The sequence below is a fragment of the Hemitrygon akajei genome, chromosome 9 (genome assembly GCF_048418815.1).
Source record: "Hemitrygon akajei chromosome 9, sHemAka1.3, whole genome shotgun sequence".
NCBI lineage: Eukaryota > Metazoa > Chordata > Chondrichthyes > Myliobatiformes > Dasyatidae > Hemitrygon > Hemitrygon akajei.
Window position 1 is genome coordinate 152,902,069 of NC_133132.1, and position 19,656 is coordinate 152,921,724.

The 19,656-nt window shown below is 43.2% G+C and overlaps 1 protein-coding gene across 8 annotated transcripts in view; it reads left to right on the plus strand.

The window, feature by feature from the left end:
* Nucleotides 1-4,492: 4,492 nt before the first annotated feature.
* ptprk (protein tyrosine phosphatase receptor type K) overlaps nt 4,493-19,656 on the plus strand; it is a 641,623-nt gene continuing 626,459 nt past the window's right edge. For 5 of the 8 annotated variants that reach the window (XM_073057320.1, XM_073057323.1, XM_073057325.1 and 2 more), the window contains exon 1: nt 4,495-4,766. In XM_073057320.1, the coding sequence (XP_072913421.1) occupies nt 4,691-4,766 (76 nt within the window). In that variant the 5' untranslated portion in view covers nt 4,495-4,690. Of the gene's footprint in view, nt 4,767-19,656 lie in introns of all 8 variants that reach the window. The other 3 variants (XM_073057328.1, XM_073057322.1, XM_073057326.1) reach the window with 3 other exon arrangements.

A 19,656-nucleotide genomic window follows, 5' to 3' on the forward strand; every position in this document is an offset into this window, starting at 1 on the left:
TGATAGACTGTAATGAAAGTTAAATCAAATGGGATCCAGGGAGAGCTACCTAATTGGATACACAATTAGCTTTATGGTAGGAAGTAGTAGGTGATGGTGGGAAAATGTTTCTAGGACTGGAGGTCTGTGACCAATGGTTAGTGCTGGGCCCATTGGGGTTAGTGCTGGGCACATTGGGGTTAATGCTGGGCACTTTGCTACTTGTCATCTAAGTCAATATTTGGATGAGAATGTACAGCCAGGATCACCTGGTGGGCAGTCATTTCAATTCCACATCTATTCCCACACTGACATGTCTGTCCATGGACTCCTTTACTACCAAGTTGAGGCTACATGCAGATTAGAGGAACAACACTTCACATTCTGTCTTGGCAAACTGCAACCCAACAGCATCAACATTGATTTCTCTAACTTGTGGTAGCAAATCCCCTCTGTTCCTAACCTCTCTTTTGTTTTCCCTCTGGCCCCTTCACCCTTTCTCTTTTCCCACCCCTACCCTCCCAACCTGCTCATCACCAACCCCTTCCTCCCTCTTTTTAGAATCACAGAACCATAGAACATTACAGCACAGAAACAGGCCTTTTGGCCCTTCTTAGCTGTGCCAAACCATTGTTCCGAACTTCTTCCCTTTACTCCATAGTCTCCTGTCAGATTCCATTTTGTTTGTCCCTTTGCCTCTTCCACCTATCACCTCCCAGATCCTCAGATCTTTCCCACTTCCCCACCTCCACCTACCTGCCTCTCTGGGATTCACAAATCACCTGCTATCTTTTGCTCCTCCGCCTTTTATTCTGCCTTCTTTCTTTCCAGTGCTGACGAAGGCAGTGCAAAACACCGACTGTTCATTTCCCTCTATAGACGCAGACTGTCCTGCTGAATTCCTCAAACATTTTGGTGTATTGTATTTGGAATACTGAGTTCACCCTGATATAGGCAAGGTGCCACTAAGCTCGAAAGAATGCAGAGGAGATTTATGAGGATGTTGCCAGGACCAAAAAGACTGAGTTATGGAGAGAGAGATTGAGCAGGTTTTCATTGGAGCATTGGAGATTGAGGGGTAATCTTGCAGAGATTATAAACTCCGAGGGGCAAAGATACTATCAATGCACTCAGTCTTTTCCCCAATGTTGGAAATCAAGAGCTAGAGGACATAACTTTAAGGTGTGAGAAGAGAAATTTAATGGGAACATGAGGGCAACTTTTTCCACCCGGAGGATAGTCAGTAAATGGAATGAACTGCCAGAGTAACTAGTTGATGCAGGCGTATTAACAAAATTTAAAAGGTATTTGGACAGGCACATGGATAGGAAAGATTTAGAGCAGGGGTTCCAAACCTGGCGTCCATGGACCCTTCAATTAATGGTCAGGTCAATGGCATATAATAGGTCGGGAACCCCTGATTTAGAGGGATATAGGTCAAAAAGAGCAAATGAGGTTAGTTTAAGTTGGAATCTTGATTTCTGTGGACCTGTTTGGGGCAAAGGGCCCAATTCTGCAATTTATGTCTCTTTAAACAAGTAAGTGAAAACTGGCAGAGACTACAGAAATTATAGTTCATAAAATTATGAGTGGAATTGAAAGTGCAGTACATCAGAATTCTTTCGCCACGGTAGAAATGTCAAGCACTAGAGGGCATGTATTTAAGGTGAGAGAGGGAAATTTAGATTCAGATTTATTTATCACATGCACTTCTAAACAAACAGTGAAATGCACCATTTATGTTAACAACCAACACACCCAAGGATGTGATGAGGGCAGCCTGCAAGTGTTGCCACACATTCCAGTGCCAACATTTCAAAGTGGGTATGGAGGCAAGTTATTTTGTTTTACTGAGCAGCAGATATGTGGACTGGGCTGCCAATGGAAGCAGAAACAATGGTGGCATTGAAGAGGCTTAAAAGACCTAAGAAGGTATGGAGGTATTAGGATCACATGAAGGCAGAAGAAATTTAGTTTAATTTGGCATTGTGTTCAGCACAGAATCTGTGGGCTGAAGGGCCTATTCCTGTGATGTACTCCTCTGAGATGCTCTGAAAGTTTCCATCTGCACATACGACTGGATTAATTTTTAAACTATTCTTGATTTGCTCAGTGTTGACTGCAGGTCTTTTAGTTGACTTGATCCTATTTCTCTGACGCAGTCTCTGGGCACGGTCATTTCTCTTCCCAATATCCAAATGCTCAGCCATCTTGATTCAATATCAATTTCTTTGTGAACTTATTAGATCCTATTTTTTTCCAATACCTTTTGAATCAACATTATGAAAAATATGAATAAAGTATGTGATATTGATCAGTGTATTTCAAATTGTGGAAAAATTGGTAAAAGTAATGTCGAAGCGCGAGTACTTTATCATCCCAACCTCTGTGTCTGTGGCTGAAATAGCTGCTACAGCATTAAACTATTCATATGCTGGTGTTTGTTGGAAATTACCATTTTAATTCACTTTTTAGTTCTACTTTTGTTATTCGTAACCTAGAAAATAATAAATATATTTGTGAGTTGAATTGTAAATCTATTTAGTTTTAATTTGCCTCACTTTTAAGCTGAACCTGCATGGAAACAATATAGTTTAAATAATGGAAGTTTTATGTAAGTTTGAATGTTAGTGAGTATTATGGTATATTGCAATTTGAGAGGATGAAACAAATTGTGCATGCAATTTTATCTTTCCTTGGGTTTCATAGAGAAGAAAATGTTTTTTTAATGTGTGAAACACTTGTAATTATTGCCTGCTCTCAACTGGCATAAGCCTACCTTTAGGAGTTGCTGCTCACCCTTGCAAATGTATCTCAGTGAAGGAATGACCTTAGATCTTACAAATAGTAAAGAACAACAGCACCAGTTGATGAATATTTAAGGTTCTCAATTTAAATTGACATGGCTGGGAAATACTTATTTCATATTTATTGTACCATCTGTATTCCTTTTTGCACAAATCAAAAACAGTGAGGTCAAACATATTGGAGGTTTCACGTGAATTTCCAACTGTGTTGATTAGCGTGTAATAAATTGCCAATGTGTGTGTTTAAACTTTGTTTTCACTTTGATTTTTCAGCAGCAAGCAAGTTATTTCTTGACAGGCAATAGATTGCCTGGAGTGTTTTTACGGCTGTAATTGTTATGTGGTGCTTCCAACTTAGCGTTAAATATTTGTGTTAAACTGATATATGAACCAGAGGATATGAATCAACACGCACTTACCCAAGGTTTCATCAAAGCCTGCAATGTAATTGAGAAGAATAAGCAATTGCTTTGGTAGGTAAGTTTTTTTTTACCCCTTTTGAAACTCTGCTACAGAGTACTTCATAAATGCGACTCCAAACGTCAGATCTCCAACACAGCAAAAAGATGAGGTCAAGTTTCCTTGACGTGTTTTGGTACCCAAGTGTCAGTTGCAATCCCCCAGTGGCTGCAACAGATCCCTTCCGCATCTCATTGCCGTGCAGAAACGCACAAAACAAGTTTCCAAAACCTACCTGTTCCCTCGCTTCTCAAGCGCTGAGAAATATGTCAAAGCATAAAGCAACTTTAAATATCTACGCTTGGTTAGTGTTACTTCCCTTAAGTACCATTTATATGTTTATCTTGAATTTCAACATGAAGAGTAACTTGGAAGATAATGGTGGAGCACTTTCTCGATTCCCTGGGAGGGGAGGAGGTGCTGAAGGTTACAAAAAGAATCGGAAGCTGGAACACAAGCTGAGGCGTGTGAAGCTGAACGCCGTCAGTTTAATGTAAAGCTTTTTCCAAAGAGCGGACACCGCAGTCTGCAAAAATTATTAGACGTGTTATAGACACGAGACTAATGGTTCAGCACGGCGATTTAAACCTGCTTTGAAAAAAAAATCTCAGCCTTCTATTTAGTAGGGAGAATCAACGAGTGATACCTAATGTTGTCATATCAGTCTACAAGACTGGTTCCGCGACCCCGAGTTACGGGAAGTAAAATCTAATTGTTGGGCAGTTTTCTTTCTACCCTTCCATTCCAGATGAACGTTAAATCTTAAATTACGAAATCGGCAGACCCACCTTCCACATTCTCTGGTAGTTCACTATCGACGGATGCCTAGTGTCAATTAAGCCCCAACAAAACGCCCATCTAACTAAAACTGACCCCGTTTTTTTTTTGTTTCACCTTGGAGCTAAGTTAAATAGGCTAACGTATTGATACATTGCATTTTCCCCCTACATTATATGAAAAGTTCCTAGATTGTGTAAGCATCAATTAACCGCAAAGCTCATCCGAGAAGTTGTCCGCCAATACACCAATGTAATAATTTACCTGACAGCCTCTGCCTACTCCTTCTTCAAGTCGCGAGAAAGCTACAAGATTGCAGCCTCCTGTTACCTATGGTTTTGGGCTCTGATTGAATACGCTGATGACCAGCAGGCACTGGAATAAGGATTTGTGTTAGCATTACGGGGAGAACAAGAATCCCCCCACCCCCAGAGGTTTTGCTGGCGGTGGCAGAGGTGGACACGGAGCCAGCAGAGGACGCCCTCCGCCCGGCGTGTGGCTGGGTGGCTCGCTGACGTCACGGGCAGGGTTCGCTCCGCTCGCCGTGTTGTGCGAAGTACTGCTCCGGAGGGGAGATGTGTATCGGCCGGGCTGAGGGAGCTGCGGGCTGAGGTCGCGGGGAACAACCACTCCAACAAGCTCACGGGCAGGAGGACAGCGGCGAGACCATGAGCGCAGTGGCCTGGACACTGCTGCTGCTCTTGCACCAAACTTGTGAGGGTGCAGCCGCGGAATTCTCCTCGGGTGAGTGTCTCGTGGGCTTCGCAACTGTCTCCACGTTCCAGGCAGTAGTAACTTTTTTATGTGTACATAAACATGTATATGTGCATATGCACCCAGAACGCTACAAGGTGCGCGTGCCCAGCCGTTTGTTGCCGAGAAATCTGCATGAAATTGAAGTTCAAAGAACTGTAATTGTGTTTCCTTTCTCCAAAAAGTGAGGATCTTTGGCGACCCCTCGGCGGTGCGGTTTAAGTGCTGGGAAGCGCGGGCTAGGGGGATGTAGTCACTTAGTGCTTTAATTCTTCGGCTGGCAACAGCTGGGCACAGTCGATCCGCGGCGAAGTTTTAGCACATCTCTTCCGCGGGGCTGAATAGGGCAGAACGTTGTTGATTGCTAGTAATTTTTTTTTCTTACGAGTTGCGCTTGTCGGGTGGGGAGTGAAGCATTTAGAAGTTTGTGTGGCGAGCTTGCGAACGGCGCCGAGCCGATTCTGGGAGTTTTTGACTGGGACAGGTTTCGCTCTTTGAAACAGCCGAAAGATTGAGTCCACTTTACTTTGCCAGGCAGGTATTTGGTTGTGTTCAGATTGCGCGATATGCAGTAAAACATAACCTCGCTCCCGGAGTTCGAACAAAACGGAACGCACTTTCGCATCCAAATGCAATTTAGTCTTATCGCTGTTCTTTTTGGTGAAATAACTTTGTATCGGGAACACTATTTCAACGACTGGAAGGTGGCGTCCTTTTGGACAATAGTTCACTCCCAGTAGTGTGCAATTTAAAATGGAGTACCTTGCTAATGAAAAACTGCAAGCAGGCACTCGTTGATTTCCTGGTAATTTTACACCGGGGGAAGTTTTTTTTTGTTCAACAATACAGTGCTTTCATTGTTGGTAAAGCCAGTGGATTGGTAACATCCATCTCCTCTCAGTTCTCACACGTCTGAACTTAATGCTTCCTAATACAGCTACAGATAATTTTAGTTTCTGTATTTTGGAGCGAAAGGACAGCTCAGTGCATGAGTATTTTTTTTAAAGTCGTTAATCAAAGTAGCTTGATAGCAACGAAGTTTTTCCTTGTTCGTTTTCATACCACTTAATTAAGAGGAAACCAATTAGTGATTCTGAAGACTTTTGGAAAGAGAACAGTGCATTAATTAATGTGACAGTATACGTGATATAATTTACTTTTTGATTTAAAAATTGAGGCTTTTGAATATTCAAAATTAGGCATTTCAGTTACCTAGAACATCCACTTTAAGCAAAATTGCAAACCTAGAATTAAAATATTTAAAATTAGAGTTGCTTGGTACTCATCAAAGATTTGTGTCAAATTCTGAACAATGGATCTGAGTAACACTTAGTGCCCATCGCTAATAGTCCTCTTCTGAAGATGGTGGTCCCAAATTAGTGCCTTACTGTACATTAGAAACATAGAAAACCTACAGCACAATACAGGCCCTTCAGCCCACAAAGCTGTGCCGAACATGTCCCTACCTTGGAACTACCTAGGCTTTACCCATAGCCTTCCATTTTTCTGAGCTCCATGAAGCCATCCAGGAGTCTCTTAAAAGACCCTATCGTTTCCGCCTTCACCACCGCTGCCGGCAGCCCATTCCACACACTCATCACTCTCTGCGTTTTTTAAAAAAAATCATCTCCTCTTTACCTACTTCCAAGCACCTTAAAACTATGCTCTCTCGTGCTAGCCATTTCAGCCCTGGGGAAAAGCCTCTGACTATCCACACGATCAATGCCTCAGATAATGCTTTCTTAGATTTTTAGATAATGCCTTATAAGTCAGCCATTTGGGGTAGATCAGGAGTCAAGTATGGGTCAAGTCAGGTATGGTTGGCAGATGTCCCCTTGTTACAGTCTGCTATTCTTCATGGTCACCATTAGTAAGATGAAATTATGCAATTTTTTCCAAATTCCAAGGCATTAGTCAATGTTAAGTTCCTCAGCTGCCTTGGTGGGATTTGCACATGGGTCTCTAGATTATGAAATGAAAATCAAATAATTGCAAATCTGAAACAAAACCAAAATGTTGGAAATGTTCAGGTGACCAGAGGGCTCTGTGGAAAGAGAACCAAATAATATTTCAGGTTGAAGACCTTTCATCAGAACCCTTCTCATGAAGGTTTCTGGAACTGAAGCATTTTCAGCATTGCTCTGTCCGTTCAGTGTATCCAGCATTTTTTATTCTTAATGTGTTGATTAATGGATGGGTAAATGAATAAGTGTGACCACTGCACTACACTGTATTTGTTCAGTGAGAAATTATGCTTTCAGCCCTACTCTGCCAGTCCAGGCTCTTGGGGTTGAGCATACTGATTTCATTCCACTTCTGTGATGGTTGAAGAGTCCCTTTCGCGATAAATAGGTTCTGTCACAAGTTGTGCAGGTGTTGCTTGAGAAGACATATAGGTTGTTTGGGATGGTCATTCTTCTCCCTGTGTGTGTGGGGAGGGGGGAATTTAAGGTGGTCACTGTAATCTCTATTCTACATTTTAAGTGATTCCAGACCAGGAATTATCCTCAGAAGTTGCGGATGTTACATTTTTTTTCGACAGGGATTTGGGAGCATCTTTATATTATTCTGTAAATTGTCTTTAAAAATGCTTTCAGATCACAAGGTTGACATTTCAATGACTGTATCATTACAGCTGCAGTTGCCTGTAATAACCGTGTAATGACCACATTGTTTAAAATTACTCAATTTAAGGGAAGATTGTACCTGTTATGTCCTCAATCTGCTCTTCAGCTGTTGGTATAATTTCCTTCGGTATAGGTTTGAGGGGAATATTTAAGACAAAACACTGTTATGAGCTATTGAAGATTCCTTGATGTGCAATGCTTCCTAAAGGTTGAGCAGTCAAATCTTTAACATCAAATTGACAGTGATAGCAGAGTCATAGCATTTGATCACACAGATAATTCATGAATCTTAACCTCACTGATTTAGAAAGTTTTGTCCATTAATGTTTAGGATCAATGGTGTTGTTTACACCATATAAGAAATATGTTAAGAGATTTATGTTTTTAACTGTCAGCAAAACATCATGTTGCGTTCATAAGGTTTACTGATGCATTGATTAGAGGTTGGGAGAACATTCGGCAGGAATTTTTCTCATGTTGCTAAATCAGTTTCGAAGGCATCTGCGCTTTTATCCACACACACACACACACACAGAATGCTGGAAGAACTCAGCAGGTCAGGCAGCATCTGTGGAAATGAATGAGCAGTCGGTGATTTGGGCTGTTCTCAGTCCTGAAGAAGCCCGAAACGTCGACTGCTTATTCATTTCTGTAGATGTTGCCTGACCTGTTGAGTTCTTCCAGCATCCTGTGTGTGTGTTGTTTTGGATTTCCAGCAGACTTCCTTGTGTCTATGCTCTTTTATTATTCTTGGCAATACTTAGTGTTGCCCAATATATGAAAATGTTGTGAATTATACAGTTTCTAAAACACTTTTTGTGTAATGCATCTGAAGAGATGAGGTTAAAGAGGTTTGTATTAATAATAAATTGCTGCTGACTTTAAAAATGGAACATTTGTTTTTGTGATAGGTAAGTAGGAGGGAAGAAGGCTTGCTTTTGCCTAATTATGATATACAGTGGATTCTTTGCATATCTTACTGGGCAAAGATCGATCTCTGTAATTTGTGTGTTTTTGCGTTTGCTGAGAGCTCGCAGTCACAGGAGACAGGTAAAATGAAGATTCACGTCTCAAAGTTGCGAGTCCAAACCCCGCTTCAAGCTCTGGTCAAATTAATGATTCAGCCTCTGAGGTGGACTTTGATCAACTCCAGTTTGTGGAGGACTTATTGAATTTGGCAGACCTTTTAAATTAATTTCAAGCTCTTATCCTTGAAACTACTGCTCCATTTCTCAGCTCCTTTGCACTTCAATAAGAAATGAGTTTTACAAATTTCTTCAAGAACTGCGTTTAAATCAATATTTTTTGTGATGCCCTCATAAAGAAATTGATGTCATTTGTGACTTGCAACCCACTGAAAATGGTTCACTGTTACCTTGCGCTTCTCAGTTCATCTGCAGCATTAGCCGCTCTGTTCCAAATCTAATTTCTATTCTCTTTCTCCTTCAATACCTCTTCTCTGTTGCTTCTCCCTCTCTTCCTCTGCTCGACCAGTTACATGATATGCAAAGCCTCTTAATTTCTCATCGTTTATTTATCGTTATTTCTTCCCCTCTAATCTGGCCCTGCCCTAGAAGTGTTTCTCTGATTCTGGTTTATTGAACCTTTCAGATTTAATTGCTCCTTTGTTCACTGTTCCCATAATGTTTGTCTGTAGAATTCTTCCATAGAACTTTCTTCTACTTGGTTCCTTTTAAGGTTTACTTTTTAAAATCTTTTTCTGTTTTAATGCTCCAGTACGTGGTTTGCTGCAAGATTTTATTGGATGAAATGTCTGTGAGGCACCATATCGTTGTTCTGCAATGTTGTGAGAAGCCACTCAGCACTGGCTACACTGCAGTTAATTGTGCACCATCCACCCGATGGCATGAATATCAATTTCTCCTGGTGAGCAAGTCTCCTGCCCCTCGGCTATTCCCCGCTCTGACCCTTCACTTTTTACCCGCCTATTACATCCCGAGTCTCCCCCTTCTTCCCTCTCCCCTATTGTCCATTCTCCTCTCCTGTCAGATTCTTTCTCATCTAGCCCTTGACCTTTCCCACTCACCTGACTTCACCAACCACCTTCCAGCTGGCCTCTCATTTCCCCATCCATTTATTCTGACCTCTCTGCACTTCCTTCTCAGTCTCAGTCCTGAAGAAGGATCTTAGCTTGAAATGTTGACTGTTTACTCTTTTTGATAGATGATGCCTGACCTGAGTTCCTCCAGTATTTTGTGCGTGTGTGTGTGTGTTGCTTTGGATTTCCAGCATCTGCAGAATTTCTCATGTTTGTATTTAGTAGTAATACAACACAGAAGGTGGCCCTTCAGCCCATTTGGTCAATGCTAACCACAGCATCCTTCATGGTAGTTCCAGCTGCCGCTGTTTGGCCCATAATCCTCCATCTGTTTCCCTCCATGTACCCATCCAAATGCCTCTTAAATGTGGCAGTTGTACCTGCCTCCATCCCTTGGCAATTCTTGAACCAAAGTGGGTAACTTCACTCATCTCTTGCCCCATTATTAAAATGTTCCCACACTCTATGGACTCACTTTCAATGACTCTTCATCTCATGTTCTTGATAGTTATTGTTTATTTATTTATGATAATAGTTTCTTTCTTTTTTATTTGTACAGTTTGTTGTCCTTTACACACTTGTTGAATGCCCAAGGTGGTGTGATATTTTATTGATTCTGTTATGGATTTATTGAGTATTCCATTGGCATTGAAATGACAACAGCAAGAAAGGGGAACTGGCCAAGGTTGACTGGAAGGGGACACTAGCTGGAAGGACAGCACAGCAGCAATGGCTGGAGTTTCTGCAAAGAATGAAGGAAGTGTAAGATAGATATATTCAAGATAAGACATTTTCAAATGGAATGAGGACACAACATTGGCTAACAAGTGAAGTCAGAGCCAAAATAAAAGCAAAAGAGAAGGCATACAAGGAAGCCAAAGTTAGTGGGAAGATAGAGGATTGGGAATCTTTTAAAAAATTTGCAGAAGGAAGCTAAGAAAGTCATTAGGAAGAAAAAGATGAGTTATGAAAGGAAGATGGGTACTGATATCAAGATGCTAAAAGCTTTTTTAAGTAGATAAAGGGTAAAAGACAGTTGAGGGTGGATATGGGACCCTGGATAGATGACAACACTGGAGATACTGTTATGAGAGACTCAGAGATGGCAGAGAAACTGAATGCATATTTTACATCACAGTGGAAGACATCTGCATACCGGACATTCAAGAGCATCAGGGAAGTGAAGTATGTGCAGTGAAAATTACGACTGAGAAGGTGCTCAGGAAGCTTAATGGTCTGAGGGTGGATAAATCTCCTGGACCTGATGGAATGCACCCTCGGGTTCTGAAGAAAGTAACTGGAAAGATTGCGGAGGCATTAACAATGATCTTTCAAGAATCGATAGATACTGGCATTGTATCGGATGACTGGAAAATTGCATATGTTACTCCGCTATTTAAGAAGAGTGGGAGGCAGCAGAAAGGAAACTGTAGACCTGTTAGCCTGACATCAGTGGTTGGGAAGTTGTTGAAATTGATGGTTAGGGATGAGATTACGGAGTACCTGGAGGCACATGACAAGATAGGCCAAAGCCAGCATGGTTTCCTGAAAGGAAAATCCTGCCTGACTAACCTACTGCAATTCTTTGAGGAAATTACAAGCAGGGTAGACAAAGGAGATGTAGAGGATGTGGTGTACTTGGATTTTCAGAAGGCCTTTGACAAGGTGCCGCACATGAGGCTGCTTAGCAAGATAAGAGCCCATGAAATTTCAGGGAAATTGCTAGCATGGCTGGAGCATTGGCTGATCGGCAGAAAACAGAGTGGGAATAAAGGCTGGCTGCCGGTTACCAGTGGAGTTCCACAGGGGTGGGTGTTGGGACCACTGCTTTTTGCAATATATGTCAATGATTTGGACTATGGGATTAATGGATTTGTGGCCATATTTTCCGATGATACAAAGATAGGTGGAGGAGCGGGTAGTGTTGAGGAAACAGAGAGCCTGCAGAGAGACATAGATTGTTTAGGGGAATGGGCAAAGAAGTGGCAAATGAAGTACAATGTTGGAAAGTGTATGGTCATGCACTTTGGTGGATGAAATAAACGGGCAGTCTGTTATTTAGATGGGGAGAGAATTCAAAATGCAGAGATGCAAAGGGACTGGGAGTTCTTGTGCAGGATACCTTAAAGGTTAACTTGCAGGTTGAGTTGGTGGTGAAGAAGGCAAATGCAATGTTTGACATTCATTTCTAGAGGTACAGAATGTAAGAGCAGGGAAGTGATGTTGAGGCACTTGTGAGATCACACTTGGAGTATTGTGTGCAGTTTTGGGCTCCTTATTTTAGGAAGAATATACTGACATTGGAGAGGGTTCAGAGAAGATTCACGAGAATGATTCCAGGAATGAAAGGGTTACCTTATGAGGAATGTCTGGCAGCTCTTGGGCTGTATTCCCTGGAGCTCAGGAGAATGACGAGGAATCTCATAGAAACATTCCGAATGTTAATATGCCTGAACAGATTAGATATGGCAAAGTTATTTCCCATGATACGTGAGACTAGGACAAGAGGGCATGACTTCAGGAAGGAAGGACATCCTTTTAGAACTGAGATGCAGATAAATTACTTTAGTCAGAGGGCGGTAAATCTGTGGGATTTGTTGCCATGAGTGGCTGTGGAGGCCAAGTCATTGGGTGTGTATTTAAGACATCGATAGATAGGTTCATGATTAGCCAGGGCATCAAAAGGTATGAGGAGAAAGCAGGGGAGTTGGGGATGACTGGAAGAATTGGATCAGCCTATGACTGAATGGCAGAGCAGACTCAATGGGCCAAATGGCCTCTTCTGTTCCTATATCTTACGGTCTTCCAGCAAGAAAATGAATCTCAGCGTTGCACTATATACGGTGACATGTATGTACATTGAACATTCCAGTACTCACTACCCACTTTTTTTAAAATTTGCCTCTCTCGTTGCTTTTAAAACTTGCCCCTTTTGTATTCAGCCCTCTAGTTTGAAATCCCAACCCTGGGGAAAAGGCTGTGGCCGTCTAACTTCCCTCATGATTTTACAAACTTCAGTGAGGTTACCCCTTATTCGCCTGCACTCCAATGAATAAAGATCCAGCATATCATTAACACAAGAGATTCAGATCCTGGAAATGCAAAATACTGGAGAAACACAGCTGTTCAGGCAGCATTGAGGGAAAGGGATGGGCAGTCCATGTTTTGGGCGGAGACCCTTCATCGGGACAGGAAAGGAAGGGGGAAGATGTAGGAGTATAAGCTAGAAGGTGATGCCAGATGGATGGGAAAGTTAAAGAAGATCTAGCATGGCTAGTCTCTACCTATTACTCAAACCCTCTTGTCCAGACAACACCATTGTGAATCTTTTCTGTGTCTCTCCTGTTTGACAATGTCTTTCATATAACAGGGTTACAAAAGTTGTGCACAATACCCTTCACTGTGGCGTCATCCGTAACTTGTATAGATGCAACATAATGTCCCTACTCCTGAATTCAATGCCCTAAATAATAAAGGTGCTAAAGTGCCTTCTTCCCCACCCTCTCTATTTGTGTAGCTGCTTTGGGTGGACTGTGCGCTTGTACACCCGGGTGCCTCTGTTGAACAGCAGTTATCACTGCATAAATGCTTACCCTGGTTTGACTGTCCAAAATGCATCTGCTCACACTTATCTAAGTAGAAATCCATTTGCCATCCTCAGCCCATCTCCCTGACTGATCAAGATCCCTCATTTGAAATGGCCTGCTAATTTAAATTGAGGAGTAAATTTTGAAAGGTTTTCAATTCACCTCTATATTTGTTTTTATAATGTGATTTTAAATAATTAAATTCATTTCAGCAGGGCTTAAATTACTCGGTGAGTAATTTAAAATAGTTATGGACGTCCTTGACAGCAGCAAGTTAACAAAAGGAATCACTTTGGGGCCCATGGGATTTGCCTCTCGAGGCCCACTCGACCTCACATACCTGCGTAATTTTTTCAGAGCTTTTTGCCATCTATGTGGTCCAAGTCCAGAAAATAATTAATATTTTCCAATTGCCTGGCGTCATCCATACCCAAGATGTTTGGCACTATCTAGAGGAGAACAAAATCCTTGATTGGAAGTCTTATCTAATGAACTGCAGCCAGTAAGGGTGGACAATAATGTCTCCATCATGATTATGGTAAATAGTGATGCTCAATTGGGGTGTGTCCCCAGCCGTGTACTCATTTCTCTGTATACTCAGGGCCACGTGGCCAGATTCTGCTCGAACTCCATCTACAAGTTTGCAAATGGCACCTCCGTGGTGGGCCGTATCTCAAATAATGATGAATTTGAGTATAGGAAGAAGGAAGAAACCTTAGTAGCACGGTATCATGACAACAATCTTTCCCACAATGTCAGCAGAACACAGCTGGTCACTGATCTCAGGAAAAAGGGTGGTCACTACATCAATGGTTGAGAGCTTGTAGTTGCTAGAAGTGAACATCCTGGTCCAACCATGTAGGCACGATGGTCAAGAGAACTCAGGAGATTTCAGGGAAATTTGCTATGTCCTCATTGACCTTAACAATTTTTATCAATGTTCGACAGAAAACATCTTACCTGTATGCATAACGGCATGGTATAGCAGTTAACTCTGCATGTAAATTCAGAGTGTTGTGGATATAGCTCAGCACATCACGGAAACCAGCATTCCCCTTCATAGACTTTTTTTATACTTCATGCTGCCTCAGTAATGAAGCAAGCATAATAAAAGATACTCCCCACCCCAGATACTCTCTCCTCCCCTCTTTGTGCGGAAGATGCAAAAGCCTGAAAATGGACACGAGAAGGACAACTACCACCCTGTTGTATAAAGAGTATTAGTTGGTTCCTGAGTACAATAAAATGGACTCTCAACCTCACAGCCTACCCCATTATGACCTGATTGTCTTCCTACGCTGTGCTTTCTGTGTAGCTGTGCACTTTATGCTGCATTCTTATGCTGGACTGTTCTGTGTTACTGTTTTACCTTGTCCTACATCAATGGACTGTGCAATGACCTGATCTGCACAAACAGTATGCGAGATGACCTTTTCATTGTATCTTGGTCTTCATGACAATAATTACCCAATTCCAGACCATTTCTAATTCCAAAGTCCATTTTGCTCCCTGCTAAGGCTGGACCCTTCAGTAATTGTGGGATTCTCATAATCTGTTTAACTAAGCCTATGTTAATGGTGACCGCTGACCGTGGGCTCCGCTGTGTAGAAAAGCAAGAACAACAAAAATGCAAGGACACCAACTGGTGTTGGTGCCAGTGACATGAATATCTTGTCAGCCATTTCAGTCTGAAATTGGATATTTTGTCATCTATGATTTATTTGAAACCCTTACCTGTGAAGGAGTTTGGGAAATATTTTACTACTGATGTAATGTGCTTTGCCTGTATTTACGCAGTGATAGACAATGGTTGACTCATAGGAGAGAATTTAATGTTTGAGCATATATATACTTGTTTGTCTTGTCAGAGAAGCTTTAGTCATGTGGTCTAGAACCTGGTACTTCAGTCTTTGAATGTAATAGTTGCATTAAATTTAAACGTGTCTGGGAAAATAATGTTCCCCCCCCCCCCCCCCCCCCCGATAAAGAGCAAAGATAATTTTAAAAAGTGATCATTGAGGTATACAGCACGGACGGGCCCTTTGGCTCACTCAAAGGTCAAAAGTTCAAAGTCATTTATTATCAGAGTATGCATACGTTATACAACCTTGAGATTCCTCTCCTTACAGGCAGCCGCAAAACCAAGAACCCCAATAGAACCTGTTGAAACAAAAGAAGACTGTTGAATACCTAATGTGCAAAGAGGAAAAAAACAAATGATGCAAGCAATTAAAGTAAGCAAGTAGCATTCAGTGCTGAAGTTCACGAAGCCAGGCCTCTCTGCATCAGGTTTAGAAGTCCACTGTTTGCAGGTCACAGCCTCAGTTCAGTGTAGCGATGAGTAAACCTTGCAGAACGGCGAGCTGAACTGGCCCATGCCTCGCCTCCAGCCCCAACACACGGACCATTTCAATCTCGCCCGGTGCTTAAGTTGTCCAAATCTTGGGTCATTCCTTGCTCTTGGGCCTGGGTTCTGCCGTCTCAAGGTGTTTTTGGGCCCGGGCACCTCTGCTTGATTCAGCCTGTACCTGACCTTTCCAATTCAGCTCGGCGCTTAAATTGATCAAGCCGGGTCTTTCCAAACTCTTGGGACTGGGCTCCGCTTCTGTTCATCCACATCGAATTGCCTCCACTCCAGCAATGGTGATTACATCAGGTCATTCTGGTTTGAACGTACTGCAACCATTCTGCTCCTTTGAGACTTCACACCACAATAATACCAGGTATTGCAGGTGATTCAAAAGCAGAACTCTTAACAGAGAAGTTATAGGTTATTGTTTGCTGTGATAGACAAGAGCTACAGGGAGGTAGTCACACCTAGGCTGCCGGAAGCAGGTCATTGGGTCACAGTCCGAGGGGGTAAAGCGGAGGTGAGTAGATAGGTAGTGCAGAGCACCCCTGTAGCCATTCCCCTGAATAATAAGTTTACCGTCCTGGATGCTGTTGGTGAGGACGACCGACCGGGTATGAGCCACAGTGGCAGGGCCTCTGGCACTGAGTCTGACCCTGTGGTGCAGAAGGATGGAACGGAGAAGAGGAGAGCTGTCGTCATTGGAGACTCTGTAGTCAGGGGAGCAGACAGGAGATTTTGTGGACGTGAGAAGGAAACCCGCATGGTTTGTTGCCTCCCGGGTGCCAGGGTCCAGGATGTCTCTGACCGGGTGCATGACATCCTGGTACGAGAGGGAAAGCTACCAGAAGTCGTGATACATGTTGGGACCAACGACATAGGCAGGAAGAGGGATGAGGTCCTGAAGTGTGAGTTTCAGAAACTAGGCAGAAGGCGGAAGAACAGGACCTCAAGGGTGGCGTTCTCAGGATTGCTGCCAGTGCTACGTGATAGTGACGGTAAGAATTGGAGGAGATGGCAGTTGAATGCGTGGCTGAGGAGTTGGTGCAGGGGACAGGGTTTTAGATTTTTGGATCATTGGGATTTCTTCTGGGGAAGGTGGGACCTGTACAGATTGGATGAGTTGCACCTGAACTCAAGGGGGAGCAATATCCTTGCAGGTAGGTTTGCTCGCATGGTTCGGGGGAGTTTAAACTGATTTGCAAGGGGGATGGGACCCGGAGCGATAGAGCAGTGAAAGAAATGCATGGAGTCAAGCCAGATCTAACATTTAGAGAGGCTTTGAGGAAAGAGAAGCAGAATAAAGGGTGTAAAGGTAGTAAGGTAGAAAGGCTAAAGTGTGTGTACTTCAATGCAAGAAGCATCAGGAACAAAGGTGATGAACTGAGAGCTTGGATACATACATGGAATTATGATGTAGTGACCATTACGGAGACTTGGCTGGCACCAGGGCAGGAATGGATTCTCAATATTCCTGGATTTCAGTGCTTTAAAAGGGATAGAGAGGTGGGATAAAAGGGAGGAGGGGTGGCATTACTGGGTCAGGGATACTATTACAGCTGCAGAAAGGGTGGGTAATGTAGCAGGATCCTCTTTTGAGTCAGGATGGGTGGAAGTCAGGAACAGGAAGGGAGCAGTTACTCTACCGGGGGTATTCTATAAGCCCCCTGGTAGCAGCAGAGATACCGAGGAGCAGATTGGGAGGCAGATTTTGGAAAGGTGCAAAAATAACAGGGGTGTTATCATGGGTGACTTTAACTTCCCTAATATTGATTGGCACTTGATTAGTTCCAAGGGTTTCGATGGGGCAGAGTTTGTTAAGTGTGTCCAGGATGGAGTCCTGTCACAGTATGTTGACAGGCCGACTAGGGGGAATGCCATACTAGATCTAGTATTAGGTAACGAACCGGGTCAGGTCACAGATCTGTCAGTGGGTGAGCATCTGGGGGTTAGTGATCACCACTCCCTGGCCTTTAGCATTATCATGGAAAAGGATAGAATCAGAGAGGACAGGAAAATTTTTAATTGGGGAAGGGCAAATTATGAGGCGATAAGACTAGAACTTGCGAGTGTGAATTGGGATGATGTTTTTGCAGGGAAATGTACTATGGGCATGTGGTCGATGTTTAAGAATCTCTTGCAGGATGTTAGGGATAAATTTGTCCCGGTGAGGAAGATAAAGAATGGTAGGGTGAAGGAACCATGGGTGACAAGTGAGGTGGAAAATCTAGTCAGGTGGAAGAAGGCGTCATACATGAGGTTTAGGAAGCAAGGATCAGATGGGTCTGTTGAATATAGGGTAGCAAGAAAGGGGCATGAGAAGGCCTTGGCGAGTAGGGTAAAGGAAAACCCCAAGGCATTCTTCAATTATGTGAAGAACAAAAGGATAATAGGAGTGAGGGTAGGACCGATTAGAGATAAAAGTGGGAAGATGTGCCTGGAGACTGTGGAAGTGGGCGAGGTCCTCAATGAATACTTCAGTATTCACCAATGAGAGGGAACTTGATGACGGTGAGGACAATATGAGTGAGGTTGATGTTCTGGAGGATGTTGATATTAAGGGAGAGGAGGTGTTGGAGTTGTTAAAATACATTAGGACGGATAAGTCCCCGGGGCCTGATGGAATATTCCCCAGGCTGCTCCACGAGGCGAGGGAAGAAATTGCTGAACCTCTGGCTAGGGTCTTTATGTCCTCGTTGTCCACGGGAATAGTACCGGAGGATTGGAGGGAGGTGAATGTTGTCCCCTTGTTCAAAAAAGGTAGTAGGGATGTGGTGTTGGAAAAGATTCTTAGAGATAGGATTTATAGGCAGTTAGAGAATCATGGTCTGATCAGGGACAGTCAGCATGGCTTTGTGAAGGGCAGATCGTGCCTAACAAGCCTGATAGAGTTCTTTGAGGAGGTGACCAGGCATATAGATGAGGGTAGTGCAGTGGATGTGATCTACATGCATTTGACAAGGTTCTACATGGTAGGCTTATTCAGAAAGTCAGAAGGCTTGGGATCCAGGGGAGTTTGGCCAGGTGGATTCAGAATTGGCTTGCCTGCAGAAGGCAGAGGGTCGTGGTGGAGGGAGTACATTCAGATTGGAGGGTTGTGACTAGCGGTGTCCCGCAAGGATCTGTTCTGGGACCTCTACTTTTTGTTGTGATTTTTATTAATGACCTGGATGTGGGGGTGGAAGGGTGAGTTGGCAAGTTTGCCGACGACACAAAGGTTGGTGGTGTTGTAGATAGTGTAGAGGATTGTCGAAGATTGCAGAGAGACATTGATAGGATGCAGAAGTGGGCTGAGAAGTGGCAGATGGAGTTCAACCCAGAGAAGTGTGAGGTGGTACACTTTGGAAGGACAAACTCCAAGGCAGAGTACAAAGTAAATGGCAGGATACTTGGTAGTGTGGAGGAGCAGAGGGATCTGGGGGTACATGTCCACAGATCCCTGAAAGTTGCCTCACAGGTAGATAGGGTAGTTAAGAAAGCTTATGGGGTATTCCCTTTCATAAGTCGAGGGATAGAGTTTAAGAGATGCGATGTAATGATGCAGCTCTATAAAACTCTGGTTAGGCCACACTTGGAGTACTGTGTCCAGTTCTCGTTGCCTCACTATAGGAAGGATGTGGAAGCATTGGAAAGGGTACAGAGGAGATTTAACAGGATGCTGCCTGGTTTAGAGAGTATGGATTATGATCAGAGATTAAGGGAGCTAGGGCTTTACTTCTCGGAGAGAAGGAGGATGAGAGGAGACATGATAGAGGTGTACAAGATATTAAGAGGAATAGACAGAGTGGACAGCCAGTGCCTCTTCCCCAGGGCACTACTGCTCAGTACAAGAGGACATGGCTTTAAGGTAAGGGGAGGGAAGTTCAAGGGGGATATTAGAGGAAGGTTTTTCAGTCAGAGAGTGGTTGGTGCGTGGAATGCACTGCCTGACTCAGTGGTGGAGGCAGATACACAGTGAAGTTTAACAGACTGCTAGACAGGTATATGGAGGAATTTAAGGTAGGGGGTTATATGAGAGGCAGGGTTTGAGGGTCGGCACAACATTGTGGGCCGAAGGGCCTGTAATGTGCTGTACTATTCTGTTCTATGTTCTATGTGATCATTTACCAGAAAAGTGTTTTTAATAAAGAATTTAGTTTGTTTTATTTGCCACCAGCAAGTGGTCATTGAGCTTCCCCAGCGCCATCTTAAAACTCACTAAGTTGATGCCAACAGCCAAGTTTCTATTTACACGAATCCTGCACGGACTCTCTGCTTT